We start from the raw sequence: 17,220 nt of genomic DNA on the forward strand, positions 1-17,220 counted from the left end.
ATAGTAGTAATAAATACCCTGCTTTGCCTGTTCTGCTACTACAGGGCACAGTAGTACTCCATTCCTAAGGCAGAAAATCCACAATTTGCAGTTTGTAAAGTGGTGGAAGGTGAGTTCTTCCACCTCCTTAAAAAGATAGAGGAACTTGTGCCATCCAAGTTTCCATTCATTTCAGTGTTCAACATCCAACAAACGTTAATTGAGCTTCTATTCTGCGAATAGTATTGTGGTTGCTGCTGAGGGACTCATGATCCTTGCCTTTGATGAGTTTATACTTGGATTCCAAGGCTGTAGAAATTATACTGATTTTGAGGAATCTATTCTTTTAAAAGTGAGCTAATTGAATATTGTTCATTCACATATCCTCTTCATTCAAGATGTTCACCTATTCAGGAAACCTTATCAATATTTTGTATGAGTTTGATGTTTTTCAGGGACAGTCATCTTTTTTATCAGATTTTTAGCATTTTGCCTAAAGTTGTATTTATAACTTCAAAAACTATAAGTATCATGTTGTACTTTTCTGACTTTACACATTGTATGTTGCATTTTAGAAAAATTTAACCCAGATGTGATAACGTATTATTTTGGCAGTTAATTCAGTTAATTTTTCCCTTTTTGTTTAAAAAAAAGAATAGTTATTATATTAACACTCAAATTTGCTTTATTCCTTTAGAATCATTGTATAAATCTCTGTGCTAATTATAATGACCAATAGTAGACAATTAATATTAGTTGCCTTAATTGTATTGGTTTATATTTTCAAGAGGAAAGAGTGGAATTTTATATGAAAGCCAGGTATCATCATGTTTTCAATAGCCAACTGCTATTTATACGAACACCTACAAGCATAAGCAGTGGTTTCTTTTGGAAGTTACTAGATGCCATCCTTGTGATGTATATGACATATTCTTCACCTATGATGAAGTAATAAATGGCAAAAAAATTTTACAAAATGACCTTAAATTGTTTGTCTGCTTTGAAATTTTAGGATGCCCTTGAAATGCCACAAAACCGGGCTTAGAAGTGCCTTTTATAAAGAATGACAATTTAAACATTTTCCTGTTAAAAAAGAGTTAGTTCTGTCCTGCAGGATTATTGCTAAAAATAAACATTGAGTTGTCTCACATACTGTCTTTGATAATCAAGCTAAAGGTATTGGGATGACAGCTGGTAAATTAGGAGTATTTGTATGTGGACTCATAAATAGAGCAACAGGGATTCCTTGCCCCACTTTTCATTTCCCCATCTATTGAGCAACTCATTGTTATAGCTTCTTCATTTGCAGTCTAGAAGAACTGAGTATGCCAGATCACAAGTTCTCTAGCCATTGGTTTTACCTTCATCACTCTACTTCCTCTTTGTTCTTTTAAAAATCAAGTAGGCTGAATATTGTAATACTGACTGCTTTTCAGGAAACTTGGAGAGGAGACAGGGAATTATTTATTTTTGAAAGCTAGTAATGCCTGTATCTAAATTATTCAAAATGATTTTTTTTTAAACTCAGTGTTTATTTGACCTTTTCTCTTAGAATTGATTTATTCTGCAGTTAAAACAAAAACATCTAGAGTGACCAAAAGTGGTTATTTCAGTTGTATTTTTTGTATTGTAAGTTAACTATTAAAGAGTGATATATCTAAAAAATAGAAAGACATTTCTTTGTGATTATGTGCATAAAGTCAAATAATGTAACTGCATTCTTCACTTGAGAGCAAGGCAAAAATACATTTGGTAGGCTATTAGAATATGAATGATATTAAGAAGAGAATGTATAGAAATGGTAAATTGTTAGCCTTTGTTGGGCTTTTAAAATTAATATCTTAATTTTTGCTTTGTTAAGACTTTATAAAGAACGATTAAGTCAGGTGGATGCAAAACTACAAGAAGTCATAGCTGGAAAAGCACCAGAATATTTGGAACCACTGGCAACTTTACAAGAAAATATGCAAATTCGTACAAAGGTAGCAGGTAGGAAAGTGAAACATCTTTTCCATATAGTAGAAAATGAACTCTTCAATAGACTTAAAAGGTGTTTATCAAGTGAGCGGTTGTTGTTAATGGAAGTACAACTGTATTTACGTTGACCAGAGTGTTTCACTGTCAGTCAGCCCACAGTTATTTATTAAATGCCTCATGCTTTTCTCTGCTACTGTAGGGGCTTGAAAAAAGAAAAAAAGCCCTCAAATTGCTCACAGTGTTGTTGAGAGGGTACTTCCACGTGTGAAACAATTAGAAACCATGATACTTTCATTAAGAGATACTGTTACTATCGCAGTTTAATTTCCTATTAAGGTTCAATTTAAGTCCTCAGTATTTTTCATCTGTAAGAGTGATAAGGATTTTTTATTTGTAAAAACATTTTTTAAATGTTTGATCAGGATATTAAAGAACAGAGAATTCGCCTTCAAACCTATAGTTTAGACATGAGTTTTTATTTTGATAAGTTTGATGACTCATTTGTGGCTGTGAATAAATGAAGATGTACTATATTTGTGTGGTTAAATTTCAGTCTTCTGTTTGTAACTGGGATCTGGCCTCAGAATTGTGTCCTACCACGCATAACAAGGGATATATCTATTTGAAGGTCACTTAATGATTTTTCGTAGTCAAACTAGAAACTGAAATTTAATTAGTGGAGACGCCGATTGTTTTCTTTTTGAGGGACACTAATTGATCCTCATGTACCTGTTATATAATACCTAAGGCATTGTTGATAATAGGTTATCTTTGTACTAAATCCACCTTAAACCAAATTTTATTCTTGAGTGCTTAGTATTAAGTATGTAGATGATGTGATGATTAATCTGCTGTCTTTGCATATTGGCTTAGCACACCCTTAAAAGTAAACATGTCCTTAATTTTCCTGGACATTCTAAAAGCACTAAGTGAGACTTAGTGCATGTTTAGGAAATATTACTTCAGTCAATTATTCAGTTTTCTGTTAGGCAGTCTCCTTTACTTTTTGATTGTACAAAAAGTAGTGTGTGTGAATGTGTTGCTGATGGCATAGTTCCAGACATCTGTCCCTTGCCTTTTCTATACAAGAAACAGAATTACATTTCTAGGGGCAACTATGGCATACAGTTAAGCATATACATCTAGACCTCTTTGTTTGCCATTTTTGTGATGGCATGTTTGCATGACCATGGTGCCTATTTTATGCTGTTGTCTTGGTACCTCTAAGTTAAACTCACTTGAGCATCCATTCTCTAGGTAAAGCCCTGTTAGGAGCACTCAAACCTCGTATCAGTTTATAAATTTTGTTATATTAGTTTCTACATTTAATCCTCTTGGAAGCTTTGGACTCTGAAGATAAATAATAGTTAAAAACTAGTGGTTTTGATGGTTATGGTATCCAGTTGTTCCTTTGAGTATATATGATTAAGAAACCAGAGCTTATTGACTCTGTTTCCCTTATGAATCCCAAGAGATTGTTTTTCATAGGTGAAGAGTTTTATTTTCATTTTAATCATTCTCTATCAAACATTTAGGAGTATTCTTTAGAAAAATGGGTAAGAACTAAAAATTGCAGTGTAGTTTTTTTCTAGCACTTAAACTCTTATTAGTTTTCTAGTCTTCTTTGATATATATTTTAACTGAGCCTTTTATTTTTAGTTTTTAAAGGTAAAGTTAGACTCACTTGCCAGTTTCTTCTTGATTCATCTTATAAAATAGTTAGGACAGAATTCCTGTAGGAAAGTGATATTGAAACTCCTTATTGCTAACATAATCAGAGTAATTGTGTTTGGTTGCAGGAATCTATAGAGAGCTCTGCTTAGAATCTGTAAAGAACAAATATGAATGTGAAATTCAAGCTTCTCGCCAGCATTGTGAGGTACTGTTATTTTGCTTAACTTTTAAGCTGATTTCAACTCTTCAAGTCTTATGAGTACAGCAGTTAAAATAGTAAATAAACTAAATGGAACAAAATTAAATAGTACTTTAGCTCAGCACTTGTACGATTTTTTTTTTTTTTTAAACACAGTTGCACTGGAAGCTGTATTGGAAATAGGACACAAACAAGGGACCATAGAAAAGAACTAAGTGATATAATTTTAGAAGTTTTGCAACTGTTACCTTAAAAAGACTAATGATTATGTCATCTGGCATCACTGAAAATAGTATAATTAGTATAATATTCAAGACTCAAAAAATGTATATCCAGTAGTACAGTTAGATTGTTGGGCTATATTAATTTCTCAATCTCTAGATCTGTTTCCACATCTTAGGGCAAAATTCTCTATGGGGAAAAATAAATTCTGTATGTTGTGTTTATTTTGAATAGCGTTTGAAAACATAGTGCTGATTTTGCAGATAACTTTTCATAAAACCTAGACAAGATCATAAATATACTAGTGAAAATAAGAGGACACGTTCTATGATGATTCTTATCTTACTTTAATGTACCATATCTTTATAAATCATTAAAATACTAAGAATATATAGGTATAAAAATGATGGAGCTTGTTATTTCATTTTCTTGGTTATAATTGAGGTGAAACATCTTTTGGTGTGTACTGGCTGCTTGGATTTTCTTTCCTAAGAAGTGCCTGTTCATATCTTTTGCCTTTACTTTGGGCTTTTAGTCTTTTCCTCATTGACTGTAGAAGTTCTTTATATACTCTGGATACAAATGCATTGCTGGTTATTTGCTTTGCAGATATTTTTACCCAGGCAATGGAATATCTTTTCACTTTTTCTGATGACCTTATGAACAAAATTTTACATTTTAATGTAGTTGAATTTATCATCTTTCCTTTATGATAGATGCTTTTTGTGTCTTCCCCACTTTGAGGTAAAATGATGTATTTTCTTTTAAAAGTTGCAATTTTGCTTTTTAACAGATTGCTAAACTGCCTTTAATTAATTTTTATGTGTGGTTAAAGTATGGCTCTAATTTTACTTTTTTGCATATGGATAGGTAATTCTCGACACTATTTATTATATTCTTCATTGTTTTCCCACTAATCAGCAATCCCATCTCTTTTTTTTTTTTTTTTTTTTTTGTGGTACGCGGGCCTCTCACTGTTGTGGCCTCTCCCGTTGCCGAGCACAGGCTCCGGCAGGCTCAGCGGCCATGGCTCATGGGCCCATCCGCTCCGCGGCATGTGGGATCCTCCCAGACCGGGGCACGAACCCGTGTCCCCTGCATCGGCAGGCGGACTCTCAACCACTGCGCCACCAGGGAAGCCGTCCCATCTTTTTTATATGAAATATCCACATATGTGTTGGCTTGTTTTTAGCTTTTTTTCATTTGTTCCATTGGTCTGTTTGGCTCTTTCTGCACCAGTGTCACAGCATCATTTTTTACAGCTTTCAGTCTAGTAAGTCTTAGTAACTCAATACCCTAATAATTTTATCTTGCTCTTTTCCTTCTTACAGTTGTTATTAAGTTTTTTTGTTTTTTTTAGTAACAACTTTTAAAAAATGGCTTTTTATTTTCTGCTGCTGCATAGAAAAGTAATTTATATATTGATATTATATCCAATCTTATCTCCCTTTCTTAATTCTAATAATTTAATTACAGATTCTTAGATTGTCCATGTAGATAATAATGTCATTTGTGAATAATAGCAACTTTTTCTTCCTTTCTGATCTCTTTTTTTTTTTTTAATTTTATTTATTTTTGGCTGTGTTGGGTCTACGTTGTTGCACGCGGGCTTTCTCTAGTTGCTGCAAGCGGGGGCTACTCTTTGTTGCAGTGTGCGGGCTTCTCATTGTGGTGGCCTCTCTTGTGGAGCACGGGCTATCGGCATGAAGGCTTCAGTAGTTGCAGCACGGTGGGCTCAGTAGTTGCGACGTGCGGACTCTAGGGCGCACAGGCTGCGGTAGTTGTGGCTCTCGGGCTCTAGAGCGCAGGGTTAGTAGTTATGGCACACGGGCTTAGTTGCTCTGGGTCTGGGATCTTCCCAGACCAGGGATCAAACCCATGTCCCCTGCAATGGCAGGTGGATTCTTAACCACTGTGCCACCAGGGAAGTCCTCTGATCTCTTCGTATTTGTTTCACTTGTCTTAATGGCACTGATAGCACCTCTAGTACATGTTGGAATAGAAGCAGTGAAAGCTGGTCATTACTGTGTTCTTGATTTTAAGGGAATGCTTCTAATGGTTTTCCAGTTAGTATGATACTTGATGTTTGGTTTTAATAAATACTCTTTTTATCAAGTTAAGGAAATTTATTTCTTTTTTTCTAAGAATTTTCCCATAAATATTGTTAGAGTTTATTAAATACTTTGTCTGCATCTGTTGAATTAGTCATTTTTTTTGCACTTAAATTATTAATGTATTTTCTAATGTTAAACTGTCCTTGGATTCCTGGAATGATTATTTTTCTTGTGCATTACAAGATTCAGTTTGCTGATATTTTGTTTAGAAGCTTCATTTCTATGTTAATAAGTGAGATTTAATTTTTAATTCTTATATTATCTTTGTTTGATTCCAAGATGCATAAAATAAGTTAGGAATATTCCATATTTTTCTCTTCTTATAGAAGCATATATTTAACATTGCAATCTTCAGTTCCATGAGTGCTTAGTACATCTTGTCTTTATGATGCATTTTTGAAAACAATCTCATAGTAGGGTTGCAAGAAGGTACAAAAGAGCTTGTTTGGTGAACACGAGAATGAGTTGGCAACATGATGCTCCATAACCCCTGAATACTGTAATGAATATTTCAAACAAATGAGGGATGTTCTCTTACATAACCACACTAAAATCATCAAAATCAGGAAATGTACATTGATATTGTTACTACCATCTAATCTTCTGACTCCATTTAAGTTTTAGCAGTTTTCCCTATAGCAGTCTTTATAGCAAAGAGATGCAGTTCAGAATCACATGTTATCTTTGTCATTGCATTTAAATGTCTTGTCTTTTTAGTCTCCTTCAGTGTGGAACAATACCTCAGTCTTCCCTTGGTTTTTTAATGATCTTTACATTTTTGAAAATTTCAGGCCAGTTATATTATAGAATGTTCCTCAATTTTGAATTGGTCTGCTGTTTCTTCATGATTAGAACCAGGTTTTGTATCTTTGGTAGGAGTATCACAGCAATGATGCTGTGTTCTTCTCATTGAATTCTAACAGGCAGTGCACAATTTTGATATGTACCATGATAGGTTATGTACACTCTGATCACTTGGTTTAAGTGATGTTTTCTAGGTTTTTCTAAGTATACTTAACTTTTTCTCATTGTGATTAGTAAGTATTTAGTGGAGAAGTACTTTGAAACTGCAAATATCTCATTCCTCGTAACACTTTCAATTTATTCATTTATTTATATAAGTATATGCATTGTTTCCTCACTTTTTTTTTTGTCTGCTTCATCTTTCAATTACTGAGGGAGGTGAGCAGAATTTCTCTCTGTGATGGTGGATTTGTTAATACCTCCTTGTATTTATTTCTTTTATTTTCTTTTTGATATTAGTTTTCTTTCATTTCCTAAGAAAATTCACATACTGTTCTTTTCAATATAGTAAAGTCATTCATAATTTGAGATCTGGAGGCCAAAGGTGCTAATGATGAGATGCCTCACAATGCATGTCCACTGTCTCAAGTTCCTTTGGTCAAAAAGGATTGTACAGTCCCAGAGACACTGTAATGCTCATGATTCCAGAGCACCCAGTTGAAACTTATCTCTCATGGAATTTCTTTCATCTTTTTCTTTGTTTTGTTTTATTTTTTTCCTTTTTTCCTCTGTCTTCCTTCCTCCCTTCCTTCTTTCCTTCCTTCTTCCCTTCCTCCCTTCCTCCCTCCCTCCCCCCAACCCGCTCTCTCTCTTTCTTTCTCTCTCTCTTTTTTTTTTTGCGGTACGCGGCCCTCTCACTGCTGTGGCCTCTCCCGTTGCGGAACACAGGCTCCGGACGCGCAGGCCTAGCGGCCATGGCTCACAGGCCCAGCCACTCCACGGCACGTGGGATCCTCCCGGACCGGGGCACGAACCCGCGTCCCCTGCATAGGCAGGTGGACCCTCAACCACTGCGCCACCAGGGAAGACCTTTTCTCTCTTTTTAAAATTAGGGTAAGAACACTTAACATGAGATCTACCTTCTTAACAAATTTTAATGTGTAATATAGTATTGTTAGCTCTAGGCACATGGTTGTACAACAGATCTCTAGAACTTAACCATCACAGATAACTGAAACTTTATACCCATTGAACAGCAACTCCCTGTTTCCCCTTCCCCATAGCCCCTGGCAACCACCATTCTACTCTCTGCTTCTATGTGTTTGACTAGTTTATATATCTCATATAATTGGTATCATGCGATCTTTGTCCTTAAGTGACTGGCTTATTTCACTTAGCATAATGTCCTCAAGGTTCTTCCATGTTGTAGCATATGGCAGGGTTTCCTTCTTTTTTTTAAAGAATGAATAATACTTCATTGTATGTATATATCACATTTTCTTTATCCATTCATCCTCAGTGTACATTTAGGTTGTTTTTCACATTTTGGTTATTATGAATAATGCTGCAATGAACACAGGAGTGCAAATATCTTTTCAAGACCCTGATTTCAGTTCTTTTAGGTATATACTCAGAAGTAGGATTGCTGGACCATATGGTAGTTCTATTTTTAGTGTTTTGGGGGAACCTCCATACTGTTTTTCACAGTGACCACACCATTTTACATTTCCACGAACTGTGCGCAAAGGTTCCAATTTTTCTATATCCTCACCAACACGTATTATCTTTTGGTTTTTGAATATAGGCATCCTAACAGGTATTAAGTGATACCTCATTGTCATTTTGATTTGCATTTTCTTATGATTAGTAATGTTGAGCATCTTTTCACATACCTATCAGCCACTTGTATTTTTTTTTGCAGAAATGGCTATTCAAATCCTTTGCCCATTTTTTAAATCAAGTTCCTTACATATTTTGGATATTAACCCCCTATTAGATACATGATTTGCAGATATTTTCTCCCATTCTGTTAGGTTGCTTTTTCACTCTAGTTGTTCCTTTGCTTTTTTGTTTTGATATAGTCCCACTTATCTTTTTGTTTTTGTTGTCTTGTTTGTGCTTTTGGTGTCATATCCAATAAATCATTGCCAATACCAATGTCATAAAGCTTATGCTCCTTATTTTCTTCTATTGGTTTTACAGTTTCAGGTCCTACATTTAAATCTTTAATCCATTTTGAGTTGATTTTTGTGTATGGTGTAAGATAAGGGTCAAGTTTTATTCTTTTGCATGTGGCTTTCCAGTTTTCCCAACACCATTTGTTGAAGGTCTATCCTTTCCCCATTATGTAGTCTTGGTACCGTTATTGAAGTTCAGTTGACCATATATGCATGGGTTTATTTCAGGGTTCTTTATTCTGTTCCATTCGTCTAAATGTTTATGCCAGTACCATATTTTTAAAATTACAATAGCTTTGTAATATATTTTAAAATTAGGAAATGTGGCCTCCAGCTTTGTTCTTTCTCAAGATTGTTTTGGCTGTTTGGGGTCCTTTGTGTTTCCATATGAATTTTAGGATTGTTTTTTCTATTTCTGTAAAAAAAAAGTCATTGGAATTTTGATAGAGGTTACATTGAATTTGTAAATTGCTTTGGGTAGTATGGACATTTTAACAATATTAAGTCTTAATAACAATATTAAGTCTTTCAATCCATGAATGTGGGCTTTCCACTTATTTGTGTTTTCTTTAATTTCTTTCATCAACATTTTACGTTGTCAGTATACAAGTCTTTCACTTTAGTTTATTCCTAATTATTCTATTATTTTTGATACTCTTGTAAATGGGATTTTTAATTTTCCATATCTTTCATTCTATCAGTTTTTGCTTTATATATATATATATATATATATATAGAGAGAGAGAGAGAGAGAGAGAGAGAGAGTCTGTATTAGCAGACTCACATATTTTAGAATTTTTATTTTTTAATAAATGTAACATTTTATCCTTTTTTTTATACCCTTCTATCTCTGTAACAGTGATTTTTGCCTTAAAGTCTATTTTGTCTGATAGTTAAAACAGCTACCCTAGTTTTATTTGGCTTGGAATTTTCCTGATAAAAGGTTTTTTCATCCTTTTTTTTCCTCTCACTTTTTTCTGACCTTGTATTTTGGGTGTATTACTCGTAAATAGCATAAGCCTTGAATTAAAATAAAATCTATTTTAACAATCTCTGTCTTTTAACTGATAAATTTAGTCCAATTATATTGATGGTGATTATTGTGATATTTAATTCCAACCTGTTTTGTGTTTTCAGTTTGTTCTGCTTTATCCTTTTTTTATTCTTTCCTGACCTTTTTTGGGAGGTATGTGTGATTTATTGAGTTTTAAAAATACATCATAAAGTTATACCCTCTATTTCTATTTTAATGATTACCTCCATACCTTCCATTTCTATATTTTAATGATTACCTTAAGTTTTTAACATGCATACCTACATTAGTAGAATCTAAATATTAATTAATAACTCTGTCCTCCTCCTTAGAACTCCTATAAAGGACCTTAGAACTCTAACTCCAGTTACTCCCTCTCAAATTACAAGGTATAGTTGTTTACTATTTTAGTTCCATCTTGTTTTTCATACTTTAGATGAGATGTTATTTTGATCTCGTAAATTTAGTTCTTTTTAGGTTTATCCACAGTTTACTAGTTTCTTGTTCACTGTTTTCGAATTGCAACCCTTCCTTGCAGGTCTATTTTCTGCTTCTTGAAGAACATCCTAGGCATTCCTTCACTGAGAGTCTGTTAGTGGTAAGCTCAGTTTTTATTTGTTCAAAAATAGCTTTATTTTTAAAAATTGTGAAAGGACAGTTTAGGGGGTTATAACATTCCAGGATGACAGTTATTTCCTGTTAATGTTTTTAGGATCTTACTTTCCATAGTCTGTGCTAGAAGGTTACAGTCATTTGTAGATAACTTTTTTCCTTTCCTTCACTGGCTGCAAAAACTCTTCTCTTTGTTGTTCTTCAATTTCTCTACTGTGTGTCTCCATAGAGATTATTTTTCTCTCCTGACTTGGATTTGTTGTGCTTTCTGAATCTCAGAATTTGTTCTCTGTTAATTCTGGAAATTTCTCAGTTGTTAACTTTTCTGGTATTGTCTGTCTTCCATTTTCTTTCCTTCTGTCTTCTGGAACTGTGATTAGTCATCTGTAAGGCCTTATTCGGTTTTCCATATTGCAATAATTAATTCATACTTTTATTCAATAAGTCATTATCTGACATCCTTCAGAGCCTAATTCTGCTGTTTTTTATTTCTGCCAAACCTCACACCTTATTTCCTTCTTTCCTGATTCTGGAGGTTTTATTGGTAGCAATTCTGCGAGCCTTGGACACAGGCTGTAGCTCTTCAGATAGTGTCTGCTTTTATTTCCGCTGAGTTGTTTCAGCCAGGCATCCTGGTATGCCAGCACCACATGACTGCTTTCTGGCTTTGGATTTTCTGGAAGATGCAGGGTCTATATTTGAATCCCAAAGATGTAGAAATCAGGCCCAAGATGACATATTTTCAGGGAAAACTTTTTTCCCCACTTATTGCCTAGGCTGAGACAGATAGATTTCCCTCAGATGGATTTTTTCAGTCGCCCTTTTCACTAAAGGTAGTAACCCTTGAGGACCATGCAGGGATCCCAGTTCCCCCCAAGATCTTTCTCTTTTAACCAAATAGCCATTAAAAGTGATGCCTCTCCATTCAATAACCAGCAAATACCCTCAAGGAAACCCCAGCTTTATTTTTATTTATTTATTTATTTAAACATCTTCATTGGAGTATAATTGCTTTACAATGGTGTGTTAGTTTCTGCTTTATAACAAAGTGAATCAGTTATATATATACATATGTTCCCATATCTCTTCCCTCTTGCGTCTCCCTGCCTCCCACACTCCCTATCCCACCCCTCTAGGTGGTCACAGAACACCAAGCTGATCTCCCTGTGCTATGGGCTGCTTCCTACCAGCTATCTATTTTACATTTGGTAGTGTATATATGTCCATGCCACTCTCTCACTTTGTCACAGCTTACCCTTCTCCCTCCCCATATCCTCAAGTCCATTCTCTGGTAGGTCTGTGTCTTTATTCCTGTCTTGCCCCTAGGTTCTTCATGACCTTTTTTTTTTTCTTAGATTCCATATATATGTGTTAGCATACGGTGTTTGTTTTTCTCTTTCTGACTTACTTTACTCTGTATGACAGACTGTAGGTCCATCCACCCCACTACAAATAACTCAATTTCATTTCTTTTTATGGTTGAGTAATATTCCATTGTATATATGTGCCACATCTTTATCCATTCATCTGTTGATGGACACTTAGGTTGCTTCCATGTCCTGGCTATTGTCAACAGGGCTGCAACGAACATTTTGGTATATGACTCTTATTGAATTATGGTTTTCTTAGGGTATATGCCCAGTAGTGGGATTGCTGGGTTGTATGGTAGTTCTAGTTTTAGTTTTTTAAGGAACCTCCATACTGTTCTCCATAGTGGCTGTATCAATTTACATTCCCACCAACAGTGCAAGAGGGTTCCCTTTTCTCTGCACCCTCTCCAGCATTTATCGTTCGTAGATTTTTTTGATGATGGCCATTCTGACCGGTTTGAGGTGATATCTCATTGTAGTTTTGATTTGCATTTCTCTAATGATTAATGATGTTGAGCATTCTTCCATGTTTTTGTTGGCAATCTGTATATCTTCTTTGGCAAAATGTCTATTTAGGTCTTCTGCCCATTTTTGGATTGTATTGTTTGTTTTTTTGATATTGAGCTGCATGAGCTGCTTATATATTTTGGAGATTAATCCTTTGTCAGTTGTTTCATTTGCAAATATTTTCTCCCATTCTGAGGGTTGTCTTTTGGTCTTGATTATGGTTTCCTTTGCTGTGCAAAAGCTTTTAAGTTTCATTAGGTCCCATTTGTTTATTTTTATTTCCATTTCTCTAGGAGGTGGGTCAAAAAGGATCTTGCTGTGATCTATGTCATAGAGTGTTCTGCCTATGTTTTCCTCTAAGAGTTTGATAGTGTCTGGCCTTACATTTAGGTCTTTAATCCATTTTGAGTTTATTTTTGTGTATGGTGTTAGGGAGTGTTCTAATTTCATACTTTTACATGTACCTGTCCAGTTTTCCCAGCACAACTTATTGAAGAGGCTTTCTTTTCTCCACTGTATATTCTTGCCTCCTTTATCAAAGATAAGGTGACCATATGTGTGTGGGTTTATCTCTGGGCTTTTAATACTGTTCCATTGATCTATATTTCTGTTTTTGTGCCAGTACCATACTGTCTTTTTTTGTTTTGTTTTGTTTTTGTTTTTGTTTTTGCAGTACGCGGGCCTCTCACTGTTGTGGCCTCTCACGTTGCAGAGCACAGGCTCTGGACGCGCAGGCTCAGCGGCCATGGCTCATGGGCCTAGCCTCTCCGCGGCATGTGGGATCTTCCTGGACCGGGGCACGAACCTGTGTCCCCGGCATGGCAGGTGGACTCTCAACCACTGTGCCACCAGGGAAGCCCCATACTGTCTTGATTACTGTAGCTTTGTAGTATAGTCTGAAGTCAGGGAGCCTGATTCCTCCAGCTCCGTTTTTCGTTCTCAAGATTGCTTTGGCTGTTCAGGGTCTTTTGTGTTTCCATACAAATTGTGAAATTTTTTGTACTAGTTCTGTGAAAAATGCCAGTGGTAGTTTGATAGGGATTGCATTGAATCTGTAGATTACTTTGGGTAGTAGAGTCCTTTTCACAATGTTGATTCTTCCAATCGAAGAACATGGTATATCTCTCCATCTGTTTGTATCATCTTTAATATCTTTCATCAGTGTCTTATAATTTTCTGCATACAGGTCTTTTGTCTCCTTAGGTAGGTTTATTCCTAGATATTTTATTCTTTTTGTTGTAATGGTAAATGGGAGTGTTTTCTTAATTTCTCTTTCTGATTTTTCATCATTAGTGTATAGGAATGCCAGAGGTTTCTGTGCATTAATTTTGTATCCTGCTACTTTACCAAATTCATTGATTAGCTCTAGTAGTTTTCTGGTAGCATCTTTAGGATTCTCTATGTAGAGTATCATGTCATCTGCAAACAGTGCCAGCTTTACTTCTTCTTTTCCAATTTGGATTCCTTTTATTTCTTTTTCTTCTCTGATTGCTGTGGCTAGAATTTCCAAAACTATGTTGAATAATAGTGGTTAGAGTGGGTAACCTTGTCTTGTTCCTGATCTTAGTGGAAATGGTTTCAGTTTTTCACCATTGAGAATGATGTTGGCTGTGGGTTCGTTGTATATGGCCTTTATTATGTTGAGGAAAGTTCCCTCTATGCCTACTTTCTGCAGGGTTTTTATCATATATCGGTGTTGAATTTTGTCAAAAGCTTTCTCTGCATCGATTGAGATGGTCATATGGTTTTTCTACTTCAATTTGTTAATTTGGTGTATCACATTGATTGATTTGCATATATTGAGGAATCCTTGCATTCCTGGGATAAACCCCACTTGATCATGGTGTATGTATGATCCGTTTAATGTGCTGTTGAATTCTGTTTGCTAGTATTTTGTTGAGGATTTTTGCATCTGTGTTCAACAGTGCTGTTGGCTTGTACTTTTCTTTCTTTGTGACATCTTTGTCTGGTTTTGGTATCAGGGTGATGGTGGCCTTGTAGAATGAGTTTGGGAGTGTTCCTCCCTCTGCTATATTTTGGAAAACCCCAGCTTTAATATCAGGTTAGCATACTGGTTTTTAACTCCTTGTTTATATTTGATCTTTGGGGGTAATCTCTTATTTTCTTAAGGGATTAGCTATACCTTACAAAAAGAGTTCTGTGGTATTTTATCTAGAATGTCTGTCTAGGTGTGGTGGAAGTTTTATTTTGTTTTGTTTTTTGTGGATATCTAGTCTACTATATTGCCATAAATAAAAGTCAAGAAGATATCTTCAAGTAATGTTTTTTACTTAGACAATTATATTGATATTCTTTCTCTCATCATTTTTCAGCTTTGACAGTCCTCCCTCCTCCATAGAGATGCTAAATATTTACCTAAATTTCTTGTGGTTTAGTTATGGCTTGCTGTTTTGTATGTTTAATACATAATTAATATTATAATTACTCTGTTTAATTATATAATTAATCTGAAAATACTCACTAGTAGTTCAAGGGCATTTTAGATAGGAAATAAAGGGTGAATGGGAACTTACATTTAGAGTGTTATGTGTTTTACATTCTTTCTCTCATTTTAGTACTTACAACAACATTATAGCATAGGAATTATCTTGATTTTTATGAATGGGTTAACTGAGGCTCAGAGAGGTTAAATAGTTTGCTTGGGGGTCACACAATTAATAAGCAGCAGACCAGGATTGAAATCCTTTGATCTTTCTAGTCATTCATGCAGTTTATCATTAAATCTGAACTTGTTGTTCAGGGCTTTGTATCTGCTTGTTCCTTAGTTCTACATTTGACTCATATAGAAATAACCTGAGAGGCAAGGGAAGTGGGAAGAAGGAAGACACACTGACAGTTGTCAGAATAAAAGTTTGATTAGCAACAGATAGGAAGGAGGGGCCGGGACCAGAGACTAGACAGGTTCACCCAGGTATGCACATAGAGAGTGTGCCAAAAACCACAGAGACAATCAGGCAGCAGATGGTTTGTGTCAAATTAAGGGAGAAAATCATATAGAATACTACAGTGTGCCAGGAACTAAGATGGGTGGAGATGCTTTATTTAGGTTATCTCATTTAAGCCTCCCCACAGAGCTGCAAATGAGTTTTCAGATGCGACCGCAGGTGGTAGCAAGGTCTCAGCCAGGCCCTTAGGGTTCAGGGTTAGGATTTCAGTTCTTGAGAAGATTGGTAAGAGCTCTTCAGAGCTCTGATTTTTTGGTTGTCTATTCATTTAATTATTTTTTGTTTTCTGATTGTAACGTTAATAACTGTCTATTGAGAAAACTTGAGAAGTAAGTCTAAAGAAGACAATAGAAGCAACCATAATCTACCAAGCATAAGTAATTACTGTTAATAAGTATGTGTGTTTGTATAATTGTTTTTCACATAGCTGATATGACTCTATGTATAGTATTTTGTATCCTAACTTTTTTATAAGCAGTATTTCATGAGCGTTTCCTTATGGCTCTAAATACTTTTTTTGGGGGGGTCATTTTGTGCTTTATTTTTTATTTTGAAAAATTAATTTTTCTTCTAGTTTTATTGAGATATAATTGACATAGCACTGTGTAAGTTTAAAGTGTACAGCATAATGATTTAATTTACATACATCGTGAAATGATCATCATAATAAGTTTAATGGACATTCATCATCTCATATAGATACAAAATTAAAGAAAGAGAAAAAAGTATTTTTCCTCGAGATGAGAACTCTTAGGATTTGCTCTCTTAACAGCTTTCATATATAACATACAGCAGTGTTCATTATATTAATCATGTTGTACATCACATCCCTATTACTTGTTTATCTTATAACTGGAAGTTTGTACCTTTTGATTGTCTTCATCCAATTCCCCCTCCCTAAATACCCTTTTAAAAGTCAGTTTTTACGGGGTAATGTGTGTACATATTTCTGAAGGCACAGGCTTGTAATGAAAAACAGCAGTCCCTCTCCCATCTCCACATTTTACATCCCAGCAGCAATTGTCTATCAAAATCTTTTATCTACTGCTTCTGGAGTTTACCTTCATATTTCTAAATAATATCAGTTTTAGATATTACCTTTTGGTTTCCTGTTATGAAAGCTGAGGATTCCATAATAGTTCCCCTCATCTCATTCTTCCAATATTGTTGTGTCACAATTTTTGTTCTTATTGTAACTATAAATATTGTTTACTGATCCAAGAGTTATACTTTGCTTAAACTTCCCTTTTTGTACAACTATTTTTTTAACCTTGGGATTAATTGCTTCATTTATTGTTAGTTTTCTCTTATTTACCAATTCTTCCCAGAGACTCCAGCAGATTTATGAAAACCCCCAATGCCATTTTCCGTGTGATCAAATGCATCAGGTAATCCATGAGACCTATTTCCTTCTGGAGTCCTCCCTCCTGGGCGCAACTTCTCCACCCCTGGACCCCTTGTTCACCTGTTCCTTCCTGCTACATCCTTCAGATGCTTTCTAGGCCAGCTGCATCTCTGTCTTCAGGGGTATCTCTTCACCATCGCCCTGGAAATTCCCTTTACATCTTTCCTGCTAGATCTTGTTTTCTTTTTTCAGTTTCATAGAGTAGCTTCTTGGGAAAAAGTGTACAGAAGTTAGTTGTTTG

General features: G+C 35.1%; 1 protein-coding gene across 3 annotated transcripts in view; it reads left to right on the forward strand.

Moving 5' to 3' along the window:
• BRMS1L (BRMS1 like transcriptional repressor) overlaps positions 1–17,220 on the forward strand; it is a 50,837-nt gene that overhangs the window by 12,765 nt on the left and 20,852 nt on the right. For all 3 annotated transcript variants that reach the window (XM_029236266.1, XM_029236265.1, XM_029236267.1), the window contains exons 3-4: positions 1,841–1,968; positions 3,756–3,835. In XM_029236266.1, coding sequence (XP_029092099.1) covers positions 1,841–1,968; positions 3,756–3,835 — 208 coding nt within the window. The remainder of the gene's footprint in view (positions 1–1,840; positions 1,969–3,755; positions 3,836–17,220) is intronic.

The sequence above is a fragment of the Monodon monoceros genome, unplaced genomic scaffold (genome assembly GCF_005190385.1).
Source record: "Monodon monoceros isolate NGI ecotype Baffin Bay Population unplaced genomic scaffold, NGI_Narwhal_1 Super_Scaffold_21, whole genome shotgun sequence".
In the NCBI taxonomy this organism is placed as follows: Eukaryota; Metazoa; Chordata; class Mammalia; order Artiodactyla; family Monodontidae; genus Monodon; species Monodon monoceros.